At 31.8% G+C, this 14,862-nt stretch overlaps 4 protein-coding genes across 6 annotated transcripts; 2 read left to right on the top strand and 2 right to left on the bottom strand.

The window, feature by feature from the left end:
• The first annotated feature begins 108 nt into the window (after window positions 1–108).
• Window positions 109–2,823, top strand: LOC105154265 (uncharacterized). The gene is made up of 7 exons (XM_011069646.2): window positions 109–554; window positions 951–1,163; window positions 1,256–1,437; window positions 1,522–1,720; window positions 1,797–1,968; window positions 2,071–2,221; window positions 2,462–2,823. The coding sequence occupies exons 1-6, from the start codon at window positions 279–281 to the stop codon at window positions 2,178–2,180; spliced, it is 1,152 nt and encodes a 383-aa protein (XP_011067948.2). The 5' UTR covers window positions 109–278; the 3' UTR covers window positions 2,181–2,221; window positions 2,462–2,823.
• Window positions 2,427–4,155, bottom strand: LOC105154264 (uncharacterized). Its single transcript, XM_011069645.2, has 5 exons — window positions 3,926–4,155; window positions 3,180–3,394; window positions 3,026–3,098; window positions 2,867–2,953; window positions 2,427–2,616 (listed from the first exon to the last, which is right to left on the bottom strand). Exons 1-5 carry the CDS (start codon window positions 4,153–4,155, stop codon window positions 2,442–2,444), a joined length of 780 nt encoding a protein of 259 aa, XP_011067947.1. The 3' UTR covers window positions 2,427–2,441.
• A 1,495-nt stretch (window positions 4,156–5,650) lies between these two features.
• Window positions 5,651–10,749, bottom strand: LOC105154263 (uncharacterized). The gene is made up of 6 exons (XM_011069644.2): window positions 10,563–10,749; window positions 9,568–9,788; window positions 8,428–8,603; window positions 7,791–7,949; window positions 6,697–7,048; window positions 5,651–5,895 (listed from the first exon to the last, which is right to left on the bottom strand). The coding sequence occupies exons 1-6, from the start codon at window positions 10,613–10,615 to the stop codon at window positions 5,750–5,752; spliced, it is 1,107 nt and encodes a 368-aa protein (XP_011067946.1). The 5' UTR covers window positions 10,616–10,749; the 3' UTR covers window positions 5,651–5,749.
• A 961-nt stretch (window positions 10,750–11,710) lies between these two features.
• Mfap1 (Microfibril-associated protein 1) lies at window positions 11,711–14,431 on the top strand. 3 transcript variants are annotated; one of them, XM_011069643.2, is made up of 3 exons: window positions 11,711–11,959; window positions 12,634–13,912; window positions 14,162–14,431. In XM_011069643.2, exons 1-2 carry the CDS (start codon window positions 11,863–11,865, stop codon window positions 13,905–13,907), a joined length of 1,371 nt encoding a protein of 456 aa, XP_011067945.1. In that variant the 5' UTR covers window positions 11,711–11,862; the 3' UTR covers window positions 13,908–13,912; window positions 14,162–14,431. The 3 variants fall into 3 exon arrangements, with proteins under 3 accessions (XP_011067945.1, XP_087258634.1, XP_011067944.1); XM_011069642.2 differs by having other exon boundaries at window positions 11,712–11,959; window positions 14,141–14,431; XM_087402508.1 differs by having other exon boundaries at window positions 12,634–14,431.
• Window positions 14,432–14,862: the final 431 nt, after the last annotated feature.

The raw sequence follows: 14,862 nt of genomic DNA, 5'->3' as shown, positions 1-14,862 counted from the left end.
GCCATCTATACGTTCATTTACTTGGAACCTTGACATATCGCCATTTCGTTGATAACGTAAAATTCTGTAATGCAGCGGCGTGAAACTGAAAGTGCTGTATTTTACCGGTAAAATAGTTCCTGTGTTATTAAACCTGTGGAAAAAATGTGGTTATGAATTGTTTACTTCATAGAGGAGATTGTTAATTTACTCCTTTTTGGTTTACTCAAAGATTTGGATGCTGCTACGAGAATTTGATTGTTTACCTGTAATAAAGGATTGATAAAATTCAGTTTGAAATGCAGGCTGTCAACGAGGAGAGAGACGAAGCCACGGAACTTTCTTCGAATAACAGCGACCGAGTCGAAACCATACGAACGGAATTGAGGGAGGCTGTCTTAATAAAAAGAAAGGAGAATCGTGTGTCCGCCTGGAACAAGAGTCGCACTAATTTGGGAGAATATTCTGGAGTTGAATTGTTTTCTATCGAGTACATCGACAAGAAAGTAAAACTTCTCAAGAGGAAAAGAATATCTCTTGCGGATTACAGATATTTGCCCAATGCTCTTATTCAGGTATTCTCACTGAAGTAATTTTTATCAAATATCATATAAAATTATATTTTAATCTTATAAAATATTTTATAGAATATCTTATAAAAATATAATCAATATCTAGTGGCTATAATGAGCAATACAGATTGTATCTAAGAATTACAATTCAATTTATTGTTATATTCTGTACAAAAAGTACAAACGTTTTGACTTACTTTATCAGTATCCAAAGTATAGATTTAAAAAATTCATGAACCTTCTATTAGTCTTGTAAAAATGTTATAAAATTAGATTTTATAAAATGTTTTTCAAGATTGATATTCATGATGCAAGCAGCAAATTATATATATATATATGTATGTATGTATAATATGTAATATATAAAATAATATATGTGGTATTTTATATTCGTTTTAGTCGGAGGAGAATATAAATGCTTTTTTAAAAGTAGATCAAAGCTTATCGAGCCTTGTGCGTGACCTATCTGGCAATGATCCAATTTTTCAATTATATGCAGCTAATTGCTGTTGTAATATTGCTTTAGGAAATACGAAAGCATGTACAGCATTGGGAAAAGCAGTTATACCATATCTGGTTGTCAAATTAGAAAGTTTAAATTATGCGTTGCTGGTAAGTTTCTTCAGTATTAAGTAAAAGAAATAAAATAATAAAAAATAATGAAGTAAAGTGAACTTGAAGTATATGAATTCGTGTTTTATTAGGATGTTTGTATTTGGACAATTGGTAATTTAGTTGCAGGAAGCAATAAGGCTTTCTCTATTTTGCATGCTCAGCATTGCCTGAAATATGTAATTTTATTGTTACACAATTGTGACAACTCAGTTCTTCCTTCTGTAATATATGCGCTCTTACATTACATATATGTGGGATTTCACAAGATATCGTAAGTATTATTCACTTTTACACATTGCAATATAAAAATGTAAAATTTAAGAGAAAATTTAATATATTGTTCTGATATTTATAGAGAAAGTGAAATGTCAGAGCTGATTGAAGTTATCATAAAACGGAATCTCTTGTACAAAAATCCTAATTATATTTGGTTGTTAGCTTTATTGTCTTCTTCACCAATATGTACTGAATCTTTGTACACTATCTTGCCACAAGTCGTTGACTATCTTTACGTAACATTTTCCAATTCAGATGGAATCGTTGAAGCCAGCGAGGTTTGCTTTTTTTTCTTTATATAACAAAATATGAAATTTTCTAATATTAAGAATCATATTTTTAACTCAATTTTAGATTACAGCATCTATACGTATTCTAGCTAACATATTGCATAATTCCTATGAAGATAGAATAGATATTCTTTTGAGGAATCCGAAATACTCAAACGAAGATTTATATATTTTATTGAATAAATTATTATCGCATCCTTATATGCACATTAGAAGAGAAACTATGTGGTTAATAGGTAATCTTATCCCTTATATATATATATAGGGGATCTTTTTTCAATATTTTTAAAAAAGATATGGAATAAGAATGAAATATAATTATATTCTAATTGTTATAGGAAATTTGTACAATCATAAATCATCCAATGTTAGTAAAAATATAAGAGATCTTATACCTTTTTTATCAGCATTGAATCAGGCTTTTTCCTCAGTTGAAAATTCTGTATGAGTATAAATGCACATTAAAATGACATCTTATTTCAAAGAAAGGTACATTATGCTTATAAAAATAAATTACGTGATGCAAATATAAAAATATATTTATATCCCTTTGATTGTATATACAATTCTAAATATTAATTTCATTTATCATTGGACGGAGCATATATATATATATATATATATATATATATATATATATATACATACATACCGAGTTTTGAAATATAATACATTTTATCTATATACATATGTTGCTAGTATCTTATAATTAATATTCCCTTTTTACAGGTACAAATTTTCTTAATGGATATCGATTTCTTCCGATATCTTCTATACACGGCACTTTAACGATATTAAAGTATATTTGTCCCATAAAATTTGCTGTTGGATGGTTAGCAGCTTTTAAACATTGATAAAGAGTTTGGTCGCAAGTACAATGTGATCTGTAAAATGTTAAACACTTAAGACTGATTGTTTTATGGAAAGAACTTTGAGACAATTAACAGAGATAATTTTTAAGGTAAAGATAATTTTAAATTTTAGCATGACAAGAAAATTTAGTAATTAATAATAATATGATATATTAATTTAGACACAAACTAAAACTTAAATTTTTTATCAAACACACAAATTAAAACTTTTTATCAAAATAGATTAATTGGTTTTTTTTACCAATTTCTGATAAGATCTTACTTAGTGAATATTGAATAATTAGTGAGATTGTATCGGGTCTGTTGGGCTCGTACTTTTATTGGACAGAGATCGTGATTACGACAACATCTGAAAAACAAAAATTTGTCTTATTTCCCTGATATTTGTAAAAATTGGTAAATTAAGGTTCTAAATTTCAACCTATCAATATGAGGTAAATCGCCCAAGTCATGATAATTTTCGGCTATGTCGCCCGTGCCGCACCATTTTGTACCTGGAATATGTACATATTTAGTCTTTGTCAACAAATTTTACAATTCTGCGGATGCGTTTGAAATTATAATGAACTATTAACCTGGCAGAATGCCGGAAAACAGAGTTATGGAACTCGCGGCTATGCGAGTTCCTCTACTTAATGCGTTTGTAGGCAAAGTGGACGTGGCCTCCACCTGTAATTTGTCCAACAATTCACATTGTTGCATGAGTCTCGTTATCTCCTGGAAGGACACCATTTGTGGATATAAAGTCATTGATAAGTTTCGCAAAACTTCTGTAGCCTCAGACGGCTCACTGCAAGAGTCAATAATGCGTGTCAAACATTACATATAAAAAGAAATTATATGAAAGAAATGATTATATACAGGGTGTCCTTAAATTTCACGAATCAAAATACAGTAAGGTTTCAAAAAATTAAATAAAAATGTTATCCATAAATTTTTATTTTGAGCAATAATTTGAAATAATAAGGCTTATTTAATGATCAATTACGAACTCTATTTTTAGACGGATTATGTTTAAACACCAAAGTGCGTACTTACTAATATTGCACATGTGACGGATTCATGGACAGATGACCGTTTAAACATAATCTATAATTGGCTATATTTTGAACTTTTGTATTTCAAAAACCATTGTTTCAAATAAAAATGTATATATAATTTTTTTATTTAATTTTTGACAAATTTTCTCGCTATGGTATTTTCATTCGCGAATTTCGGGACACCCTGTATATATACATAATTAGCGAAAACCGGTTTCAATTTCTAGTCTAATTATATAATAGTTTTTTGTGTGCATTATTGTGATGATGACCACACTTACTATACTTCGATTATATTACAATCATGTAGTTCATTTCTCGGTCCGAGATCGACTACCGCCACTGTCTGTTCATGATAATAAACGGCTCGTATCTCGTCTTTCATGAGTGCAACGGCGCTTGGTGTGAGACCGCTCAACCCCTTGAATGTGCTTCTGAAGAACGTTGGCTGCTGAACGGTCAAGTTGCATATCGACACGATAAAGAAAGCCGTTAAGCACACCGAATACATTTTCCTTCGAACTATCGATCTTCCTTCCGTTTTATTATGTTATTAGTCAAGTATAATGCGAACAAACGGAGACACAACATAAAATTTTGTTTGCAAACTATATCAAAACTAACAAATAAAAAATATATTCGCATCTAGAGAGTGATTGTACACCGCAAGTGATTTATGCCATTATCAATCAACAATTGATGATGGAAGTCAATTTATTGTGGATCTCCACATAGCTTCGTTCCATTTGTCACTTTATTTGAAAATAATGTGATGTGCCACGTATGTATAAATGAACTCGTGCAATCCACGTTTGTAATTGCCGCATAATACGCGGTTTTATAGTTTCTTAAATTTTTCATATCATATGTTTTAAAATTGCCTTTACGATGCACAAAGTTTTTTCGAAGTCCTCGTACAAATATGAACATTATCTAGCCATCTGCAGAAACGTATAGCGATCTTTTGAAGAAGATTCTAAAATAAAAAAAAATACACTCACATAATGAATCGGTCCCTTCGAAAAGTTTGCTTCAAATGAAGCCGAACTTACCCCGTCGCGTTACTTGAAATATTATTTGGCACATCATATATGTATTTTTATGGAAGAAAAACAGTAAATTTTGCGAAGATACTTTAAACTCTACGCAAAAATTGTCCGTTAAAAAATGGATTGATATCCTTAACTTGACCGATACCGTTCGCCAGAATCGATCGACTGATCAGATTTTTTGCGCGCGAATGGTGTGTCCATAATTATAAGGCACTATCTATTAGTTGAACAAACCGAACTAGCCGATCGAACGACTGAATGTGTTAGCGCTAGTATGACATTCGCGTACAACTCCCTCCCACGATCTCGAAGTATTACCTGGTGGTAGCAGTAACAGACACTTAGTGGGGAGACCTACATTCGCAGGACTAGGGCGAAGAAAGTGGGACGAAACGGCGGAATACGGGTAGTTGTAACTGCAAGTTTGCAAAATCCTACAAACTTGGAAAAAAGAGAAGCAAACTGCATTTTATCGGATTTCTTCATGATCATAAACAAACGACTCGTCAAAAGACATTTGATAAAAACAATATATTTTGCATAAAAGTCTAAAAAAATGACACGAATAAGACACAATAGTGTCTGAAAAAGCGACAGCGTCTTAAAAATGAAAATCATAAAAAATGTATCTTGTTTATATATTATGTAAATATATGCTGTGCAAATTTTTTGCGGTCGAGATAGCGTGTCTCTATAGAAGAGCATTTTTATTGTACGCAATGACGATGCCGACGATTTCCACATTTTATAGAAAGGCACTGTAAATCTCTAAATTTCACTCGTGAATCATAATAGATCGTTATGCAATGTAGAGATGTTATGCGCTTTCATTGACATTTCGAAAAGGATGCTAATAAGACCAATACTTCTCTATGCTTTTATGCGGGGTCTACAATAGAAGTCGTAGCGGTCTTAAATCGTAAAAAATGTATCAATCACACTTAATTATTCTTCTCATATTCGACTGTGATTGTTCAATTTTCTAAGACTTAAGACCTTACGACCGTTAGAACTTCTGTTGTAGACTCCGCATAACTCTGTAAATGACGTTGTTTAACAGTGTCCTTGTCTCAGAGAATGGCACGAGGGATTCGATTTATTTGTAGCGCTCGCTGGATATTGAACCCCACTCGTGCTCAACGTAATGCTCACGGGAGTCGCATTAGACAGCTGCAATCTGACTGGGCACTGTCTATATCCTGTAATAAAAAATGGAAACACATTATAGTCGTGCCGTATATGAATGTAACACATCGGTAATTTCAATAATACACGTGAACTTTGGTGATAGATTATAGGATGGAAATAAAAATGATTTGTTATCACAGTTCAAGTACAAGACAGTTTGCAAAACCAGGTAATTTATTATACAAGTAGGTACAGATTCCGATTCAATTCTTGGAGCGAATTCTAATCGAGTTCCACATATTACGACAAGAACCTTCTTTTTTTATGTTTCCTGTTTTTATGTTACGATAAATTCTTTTTTATGTTTTTTATCTTAAATTATTCAATACTGCATTTATATTATTAATGAACAGAAAATTAATAGAAAGGAATATTTGTTATCATAACATATTGTTATCATGATGCAAGATGATTTGCATAAAACGTAATTTCTTTATCACAATTCAATTTTCGAAATAAATTGTGGTCAACTTTCACATTTCACACATTTTTTTAATGACGAGAAATCGACTTTTTCGATCCGCGCTGGTATCTTTCACTTTCCAGCTGTTGTGTACTTAATTTCTATCATCATTCGATTAACATATATTTATCAATAACAGCTAAGGAACAAAGCGATTGCTTGTGAATGTTAGAAACATATACAAGTACCAAGAAATAAATACATAGCAAGAGGTATACATTTTTAATACAATTAAATTATACACACAAAAAATATTGCTTTGTTCGTTATCTTTTCATCATAAATATATAATGGATATTAGTGAGAGATGAACAAGAGGAGAGACAATCCTCTATAAAAAAGGATTTACCGGCGTGGTGGGGCCCGGAGCAATGGCAACATATAGGATTATTCCGCGGCCTTGGACAAAATTCAACGCTGTGTGGTTCGCCGCAGCGGACGCAGCGAGGCAAATGTCGGCAATTAGCGGCTACGTGCCAGAAACCCTGACATCGGTAGCATTGCAATACATTATCCGTTTGCGATATATTTTCTTGATATGCTTGTGGGATATTGTTTCCATCGTTTGCATATCGTGAGGGTATACCGGACGAGCACGCGGTGCCTCGCCACCAGCGTTCTGGAATAGCATTAAAACGAGCCACTTCGAAAAAGTCCAGTCCTTGACGTAACAAAGCTTCGTAATGACTTGCATCAAAAACCTAAGAGACAAAAGATCAATATTTTTTATTTTTTTATCAAACTCAGTTATATTATATTTATTTATTACATATGTTATATTTGTATATTTTCTTACATCATACTTATATTAACGGTTATATATAGTCGATATAATTTTGTTTCGATCTTTATCTTAATCCTGACGAAAATAAAAATTGAAATATAAAATGTAAGGGAAGAGTGACAGAAGCGTAAACAAAGAGCTTCTATTAAGAAAATTGAGACATCATAAAAGAGGCGTTTACGCTTCTGTCGCTCTTCTCTTACATTTGATTCTCGGTTTTTAGTTTCGTCAGAAAATATATTTATCTTTTTATCGTATATTAGGTGTAGAAAGAAATCCATTATTTTTCCAATAGATGGCTTTCTTTTTACTACACTTAATATTATATAAATTTGTATATTATACAAATAATGTCGACTGTTTTTTCAAAAGTTGACTTACAAAACCGGTTATGTATAATCGTAGATGTTCTGTAGAATTTCATTATGAGAACTGGTTTAGAATTGCACAATATTCTATTATACATTCTATTTTTATATGAATTTAAATAATGATATGATATGCGCATCTCAACTGTCATGTACATTTTAATTTTATTCTTGATGCTCGACAAGGAACGTTTCTATTGTTTTAAATTACTATTTCTTTATCTACACAATAGAAATGATAAGATGTTATCACAGGCTAATTTAAAAATAGAAAATAAGTATTCTTCATACTTCTACTCGAACGAATTGTCGAGAACGTTCAACATTTCCTGCGACAATTCCTTGCTTTGCCAGAGCCGAATTTATATCCTGCAGCGGTATAGCCCATGGCACGTCTCTCAGAAGCACGGCTTGACGATATCGGGAATCTCTTGCCGAAAATCGTGCTACCTGATGAAAATAAATTAGTAAAATATATCAATCAAAAGATTAACGTCTAGAATTAACGTCTAGATTTTATTTAAAAGTATTTCAGTAGATTATTTAGTTCAAGAATTGACGTTTTAAATAACATAATTGACGCAACAAATATAGCTCCAAAATGATAAAATATTTGAAATATCTCAATAAAAAAAAAACACAAAGAAACAATAAAATACACTAGAAAATTTTACGATATCTCAATTTTTTATATCTCTAACATACATTTTATAATAAGCCTTTTATTTAAGCTTTAAATCTTAAGCTGTATATAAGAAATTGATTAGTTACAGTTGAATATAAGAAGAATAATCGACTAGTCAATAATTGATTAGTCAATTTCTTACGGTTTAAGATTTAAAGCTTAGGTAATAGTTTATTGCAGAAAGCCTATATGTAATGTTGTGTAAAATGCATCGGTAAAATCAAGTGTAAATAAACTTCATACTTGCACTGGTCCTCCAAACACTCGAGCTAAGTCGCCGCGTTGCAAGAGTTTCTCGGCATCGTTTTCTCGTATGAAAGCAGCTATAAGACCACATGGAGTCTCAGAGACACGCCACATCGACAGCGGTTCGGAAGTCGCTATAGCTTCTTCGAGATGAGTTCGCAGCAGTTCGCAATCTATTCAAGGAATGAATAATAAAATATCGATCTAAAACTAAAGTAAGATTAATAGAAAATATTAATGTTTGCTTATTTGAATGTTTTTATACTATTCAATTGACATTGTAAAGTGAATATTAAATTTTGATAATTAGATATTATAGTCTCGTATTACTATTTAAATTAAATTTATATATATATATATATTAGGTGTTGGAATTAATTCGTAGCGTTTTTAATGAAAGAATGTTATTTATTTCACATGAGCATTAAAAAATACATTAATGAAAGTACTTCCCATCACTTGTAAAACGCTACGAATTAATTCCAACACCTAATATATATATATATATATATATTGGGTGAGTACAACAATTTGCGTTCGATTTATTATTCAAAGTTTAAACGAAATTTAAAAAAAAGAGTTTTAAAGCTTGAAATCTCTACTTTCGAATGGTTATTATATTTTTTAAATTTATGTTAGTTTAATTTATGTGTTTTATAATTTTTACATATAGAAAACTACGAGTTAAGTAAAAGGAAGAAGGGGAAGTTTTTTTTTCATTTTGTAGGCCTGTCACATGTCTAAAAAAATTTGCAATTTTTGAATTTCTAATGTAAAAGCTTAAAGTTTTCCCTAAATAAAATCGTTTTTAAAAAAATGTCCCTACGATTTTTTATTACTGAATTGTTGCGAATTAAATAAAAAGAATATTTTGACTTTGATTGCTCATAACTCCATCAAAATTATCACGATTTAAAACAACAAATTCTTAAATTTTCTTATCAGATAGAGTAAGATTTAGATTTTATTTACTTTATTTTATTTACTTTATTTTTAACAAAAATAGTAGCTGTTTGAATTTTGAATAATAAATTGGGCACGAATTTTTGCATTCACCTAATATATCCATAAATGTGATTATAAATTAGATAGTAGAACGCAGTTTTTTTCAGAATGCAGCAAATATTGTATTATCACCTTGGACCCTGTGACTTTGTTCTTGAAAGCCGCCAGCACGCGAAATGTATAGAGAACACGTAAACTGTGCCTGCTGTTGCATAGCAGGAGCTTCATTACCATGCAATGTCGAATTTAAATCTTTTTTATCTGTCTGATGATTATTGTCTCCAATCTTGCTTTGCAATGAAGAGTTTGCTACGGCCTTCTCCATCATGCGTGTCACGTACTTGTGACTGTAACTTGAATTTATACGTAGAATTAATTTTTTTGTACATAGTTTTCAATATATATATATATATATATATATATATATATATATCGTGTATTAAAAATCTATTACAATAAATCTATTATAATAAATCTATTACAATATTATATATAATCTACATCTCATTTCACCTTGATTATGGAAAACAAATAATAAGAAGCAAGATATAACTTACAATTAGAAAGAAAAAGTTTATTTTTTTTTGCAAATTAGATATTGCACATCGTAAAGCGAGTAAATATTTATTATGTAAATAAATATTTTACGCACTAACCACGTTGATATGGTTGACAATAATATGGAATAATTCAGGTCATTATTGATTGTGATAACGGTTCCATTACTAAATTATAAATAACTAGTTCTTAGGATCATTATCGAGACGGTCATTACAGGTATATCTTTATACCTACAACTATTTGGCCTTTTGTTATCGATACCTCGTATCACAATTATTTTGTATTTTTTTTTTCATGCACAGTTTCTTCGTCGTTTCTTTGTAGCATTGTAATGTAATTTTTCCGTTGTAGCTATATTTTAAATTTAACGCCAAAAGAAGAGCATGTATTTGCTCATTATTCACGATAATCGCCTTAACGCGATTTTGCGTTTGTAATTATATATAATATTATGAATTAAGAGCGCGATCGCGAGAGTCACAATCGTGATCGCTCGAGGCTCGGTCGACCGATAGGCTCATTGAGATGGATGTAGCGAATTGGATCCAGGAGTGATGTCGATTTACCTTGAACGGCTTGTCTGTTTCCTCGTTAGCGCGGCAAAACGCAGCTCGAGCATCGGGAGGATCAGGGAAGAGAACGCGGCCCATGCTGCCAGGCGCCATTCGTCGCGTCTCGCCTTAATCGCCTCACTTCACGGCGATGAACGGCAACATTTAACGCCAACGTCACGCCATCGCTGCTACGTTCTACAAAATTAAGCGAAGAAAATATCGAAACTGTAACGCATTTTCCCATTGTACATATATAATATTATATATATTAATATAATAATATATATAATAATTTATATATATAAAATATAATAATATTATTGTGTGTGTGTGTATATATATATATATATATATATATATATATATATATATATAATATTATAATTATAATGATTCCATAGTACAGGATCTCCAAAACAGTTCTAATAAAGATGTTCACTAAGCATCCTAAAATATCTCTTCGATAAAGTAAAGACCACTTTTATATGTAAACGTGCGAAATGCGATGTAAACTACTTTATGACACTACTTTCTAGTACATTATTGTCAAACCTACACAGCACAAGCTCCGATTAAGTTCTCAGGGAGTTAATTCATTTTGCTGAGTTCTCAGGGAGTTTACAAAATTCAAACAATTAAATAATTGTTATGTTCTAACTTTGAAAAATCTTAATTCGTTTTCAATTTTCAGACAATTTTGAAAATTATTATGTTACAATATAAATTATATCAAGGAGGGAAAAAACGAAAAGAATTATTATTTATGCAACGCGAAAAAAAGAGGAAAGAAATCGCGGAATAGTGCGAGAATAAAGCGTCGCATATAATCGTATCAGCTGTTCTTTGCTTTTTATATAGTTTATCTTTCTTTTTTTTCAACTTGAAGAAAAAGAAGGAAAAATGAACCATGCAAGAAGTTCAATTAAAAAGAATACTCTTATTATATTTTGATATTTCAGTATCAATCCAAAGCGTTTATTCTAACAATTTTTGAACGAAGAAACGATTAATCGAAAAGACGAAAATCAATCAAAATTAATAACCAAGTCGATAACATAAATCTTTAATTTTATCGATCGTGGATAACAACATTATCTTTTTTTCGACGGTAGATAACATAGATCACTGCAATAATTCCATACCTCAGGATATTCCGAGTTGCTCCGAATTCAGCAAAGTTCAAACTTCAGACAGAGCGTTCGTGTTCTTGTTGTCAATTCGAGAATGATCAATGATCGTGGAGTAAAAGCCCGTTCGAATTGTATTTAGTTTTTGTATTTCGGTAACACACGTTTCGCGATAAGGCATCAAAATGATGATGGACTATTTTGTGACGAACAATTCCTTAGCACCCGCACCTATGGGGATACAAAGTACCGCGGGTGCTGTGCCCGTAAAGAATGATAAAGGTTAGCTTATGTTTGTCAAAATGAAAGATTTATTTAACATCCATTTCAGCGAATCTCACAAACGTTTTAAAATTAAAAAAATGATGCATGTCCCTTTCTATCGATGCAAATTAACTTTTAGTTTAGTTCAACTTACTCTTCATTTTCTTTTAATTATTAGAATTAAGAAAAAATGAAGTGTCATTGAAGCGTGATTATAGTTCAACTATTTTATTGGTAGAAATAGACAATATTGATAGAATGTAATTTATTATCAATGGTCTTCAAAATTGAAGAAAATTTACAAAATAATATATAATTGACATTTTTGTTCAATCTTGAATTCTGATATTTTCATGATTTACACATATGTTTTATTTTTATTTATTTTAATACCTATTACAAAATTATACATTTATTAAGAGATTTGTAAATTATTTATGTTTCGCAGTTAGATTATAATTATCTGTGCACAACAATGATTAACAAACAAGATATTTAGAGTGAAATATTTAAAGATGCAGAACAACATGTCTATGAATACTGAGAAGATATTTGTCCTATTTTACGAAATGTCTTTATTTTTATCTTATTTTAAGAATATTTAATTTATGTTTATTCTTATATGTAACATTTATGTTACTTAGATTTTTTGTGTATATCAGAATTTCTAAAAAAACTGTTTATGTTTACAGGAGAGTTGTCTATGAAGAAGGTGAAGGTACATCGTTATGTTTCTGGTAAGCGGCCAGATTATGCAGCAGTAAGTTCAGATGAAGAATCAGAGGATGAGGATTTTCTTGAGAAGCGTGTGCAGAAGGGTTACGATGACGACGTTGGTGCAGAAGTTACTTTACATCCACATATAAGAGGTAGGGACGAGGATGATCCACGTTTGCGAAGATTAACACGCCAACAAAAGGAAGTACCAACTGAGGTACGCGCGGAGAGACACAGACATATTCACGAGCCTGAGCTTATCGAGATCGAGTTGGAAAGAACACGAGAAAGGATCAAGTTGGAAAGTTCTGATTCATCCGAGGATGAAGAATTATCGGATTCGGAGATAGAAAAACGACGAGAGGCCCTGAAGCAACGAGTATTGTCCAGGAAGGAAACGGAGGAGGAATTAATAGAGGGAGAGGAGGAAGATAAATCAGGAGAAAGCTCAGAAGAGAGCTCGGAATATGAAGAATATACAGATTCCGAGGAGGAGACTGGACCGCGATTAAAACCTGTGTTCGTTCGCAAAAAGGATAGAATCACGGTGATGGAAAAAGAGAAAGAGGCGATGCGACAGAAACAAGCGGAAGCTGAGGCAAAGAAAGCAGCCGAGGAACGAAAGAGGCAAACTCTGAGAATGGTGGAAGAGACGGTGCGAAAAGAGACGCAGATGAGCAATAAAGGTAACATCGAACAGGAAAGTAAGCTGAACGATGTTTGTACTGATGACGAGAATGACGAAGTAGAATACGAAGCTTGGAAGCTGCGCGAGCTTAAAAGGATTAAACGTGATCGTGAAGAGAGAGAGCAGCTTGAGAAGGAACGTCTAGAAATCGAGCGTATTCGTAATATGACTGAGGAGGAACGAAGGCAAGAGGCACGACTGAATCCTAAGATGATCACCAATAAAGCGGCCAAAGGAAAGTACAAATTCCTGCAGAAATATTATCATCGTGGCGCGTTTTACTTGGACAAGGACGACGCTATATTTAAGCGCGACTTCTCTGGCGCGACTTTAGAGGATCATTTTGACAAGACGATTTTACCAAAGGTCATGCAGGTGAAGAACTTTGGCCGCAGCGGAAGAACCAAATACACTCACTTGGTGGATCAGGACACGACGCAGTTTGATTCACCTTGGATATCAGAGACAGCTCAAAATCTCAAATTCCACAATAATCAAGCGGCGGGGATGAAGCAAATATTTGATCGACCTTCCTTGAAGAAGAGGAAAGCTGAGAATTAAGTGGTGTAAATACTATATATTGCATTTCCTCATCTTTTTATTTCATTTTTTCTTTAATGTGATAATTATATAAATATTCAATTGTAACATCGAAATATTTTTTTTATGAATACATATAAACTTTTTAATATGTTGTTTGACAAATGTATAATTATTGAAAAGATATTCTTATGATACCTACATTAATATACAAGAACTTTGTATCACATTATTAACTATATTCTGTTCTATAGATATAATCAATTGTTCGATAGATATGATCGGCATGCATACAACATATAAATCTTAGCTGTAGATTGGAGGTACATAACATATAGACAAAGACTTTCTTATGGAAGGAATGGAGCTTTCTATACCCAAAGTGGAGCATTCTATATCCTGTGAGTATTGAATTCTGTGAGTATTGAACATCCAGAATTCAGAGTATTTAAAAATATATATTAATTTTTGACAAAAAACAATATTTGATTAGGGTATATATGTATAAAAATAAATATATTTTGCACATATAACAAAAGATAAAATATTTGTGTTATTTTGAAATCTCTCTTCCCTCCCTCGTTTAGATGATTCCACACAACCCAGAAAAGTCAAAAGTCTTCATCCCTATACATAACTTCTATCTAACAGATTTTTATTTCAGAAGTAACCGAACGTATTTAGTGTTTCTAAAAAACAGGATCTGGCTACAGAGAAAATGGCGCGAAACATACATGCGTATTTGATGTGTTTGGTGTAAATGATGAGTTTCACTACACTTTGATTAGTATCGTCGTGTAGCCATGCTAATCAAAAAGGATATACGCGATAGTCATATTAGGATGTATTGGATTGTAATTAATATATCTCCATGTACATTTACGCACAGTCTTGTTTTCTTACAGTAATTTCGCTGCATCACTTTCTCATTTTTGTATTATATTCTTTTCATTGTACTTTGTTTTTCTTTACTTAT

Source organism: Acromyrmex echinatior, chromosome 2, assembly GCF_024713525.1.
Source record: "Acromyrmex echinatior isolate Ae372 chromosome 2, ASM2471352v2, whole genome shotgun sequence".
NCBI classification, from domain to species: Eukaryota; Metazoa; Arthropoda; class Insecta; order Hymenoptera; family Formicidae; genus Acromyrmex; species Acromyrmex echinatior.
The sequence above is the reverse complement of the archived record's forward strand: the minus strand, read 5'-3'. Positions and strand labels throughout refer to the sequence as shown.

Excerpts from the sequence above, each read along its gene's own strand:
- LOC105154265 (XM_011069646.2), top strand. The coding sequence starts at position 279 with ATGCAGGCTGTCAACGAGGAGAGAGACGAAGCCACGGAACTTTCTTCG. Across the intron at positions 1,164-1,255 it reads GTTTAAATTATGCGTTGCTG|GATGTTTGTATTTGGACAAT; the intron begins GTAAGTTTCTTC and ends GTGTTTTATTAG. Across the intron at positions 1,721-1,796 it reads GAATCGTTGAAGCCAGCGAG|ATTACAGCATCTATACGTAT; the intron begins GTTTGCTTTTTT and ends ACTCAATTTTAG.
- LOC105154264 (XM_011069645.2), bottom strand. The coding sequence starts at position 4,155 with ATGTATTCGGTGTGCTTAACGGCTTTCTTTATCGTGTCGATATGCAAC. Across the intron at positions 3,099-3,179 it reads GTTTTCCGGCATTCTGCCAG|GTACAAAATGGTGCGGCACG; the intron begins GTTAATAGTTCA and ends TACATATTCCAG. Across the intron at positions 2,954-3,025 it reads GATTTACCTCATATTGATAG|ATGTTGTCGTAATCACGATC; the intron begins GTTGAAATTTAG and ends TTTGTTTTTCAG.
- LOC105154263 (XM_011069644.2), bottom strand. The coding sequence starts at position 10,615 with ATGCTCGAGCTGCGTTTTGCCGCGCTAACGAGGAAACAGACAAGCCGT. Across the intron at positions 8,604-9,567 it reads ACAAAGTCACAGGGTCCAAG|ATTGCGAACTGCTGCGAACT; the intron begins GTGATAATACAA and ends TTCCTTGAATAG. Across the intron at positions 7,950-8,427 it reads TGTTTGGAGGACCAGTGCAA|GTAGCACGATTTTCGGCAAG; the intron begins GTATGAAGTTTA and ends TATTTTCATCAG.
- Mfap1 (XM_011069643.2), top strand. The coding sequence starts at position 11,863 with ATGATGATGGACTATTTTGTGACGAACAATTCCTTAGCACCCGCACCT. Across the intron at positions 11,960-12,633 it reads GCCCGTAAAGAATGATAAAG|GAGAGTTGTCTATGAAGAAG; the intron begins GTTAGCTTATGT and ends TTATGTTTACAG.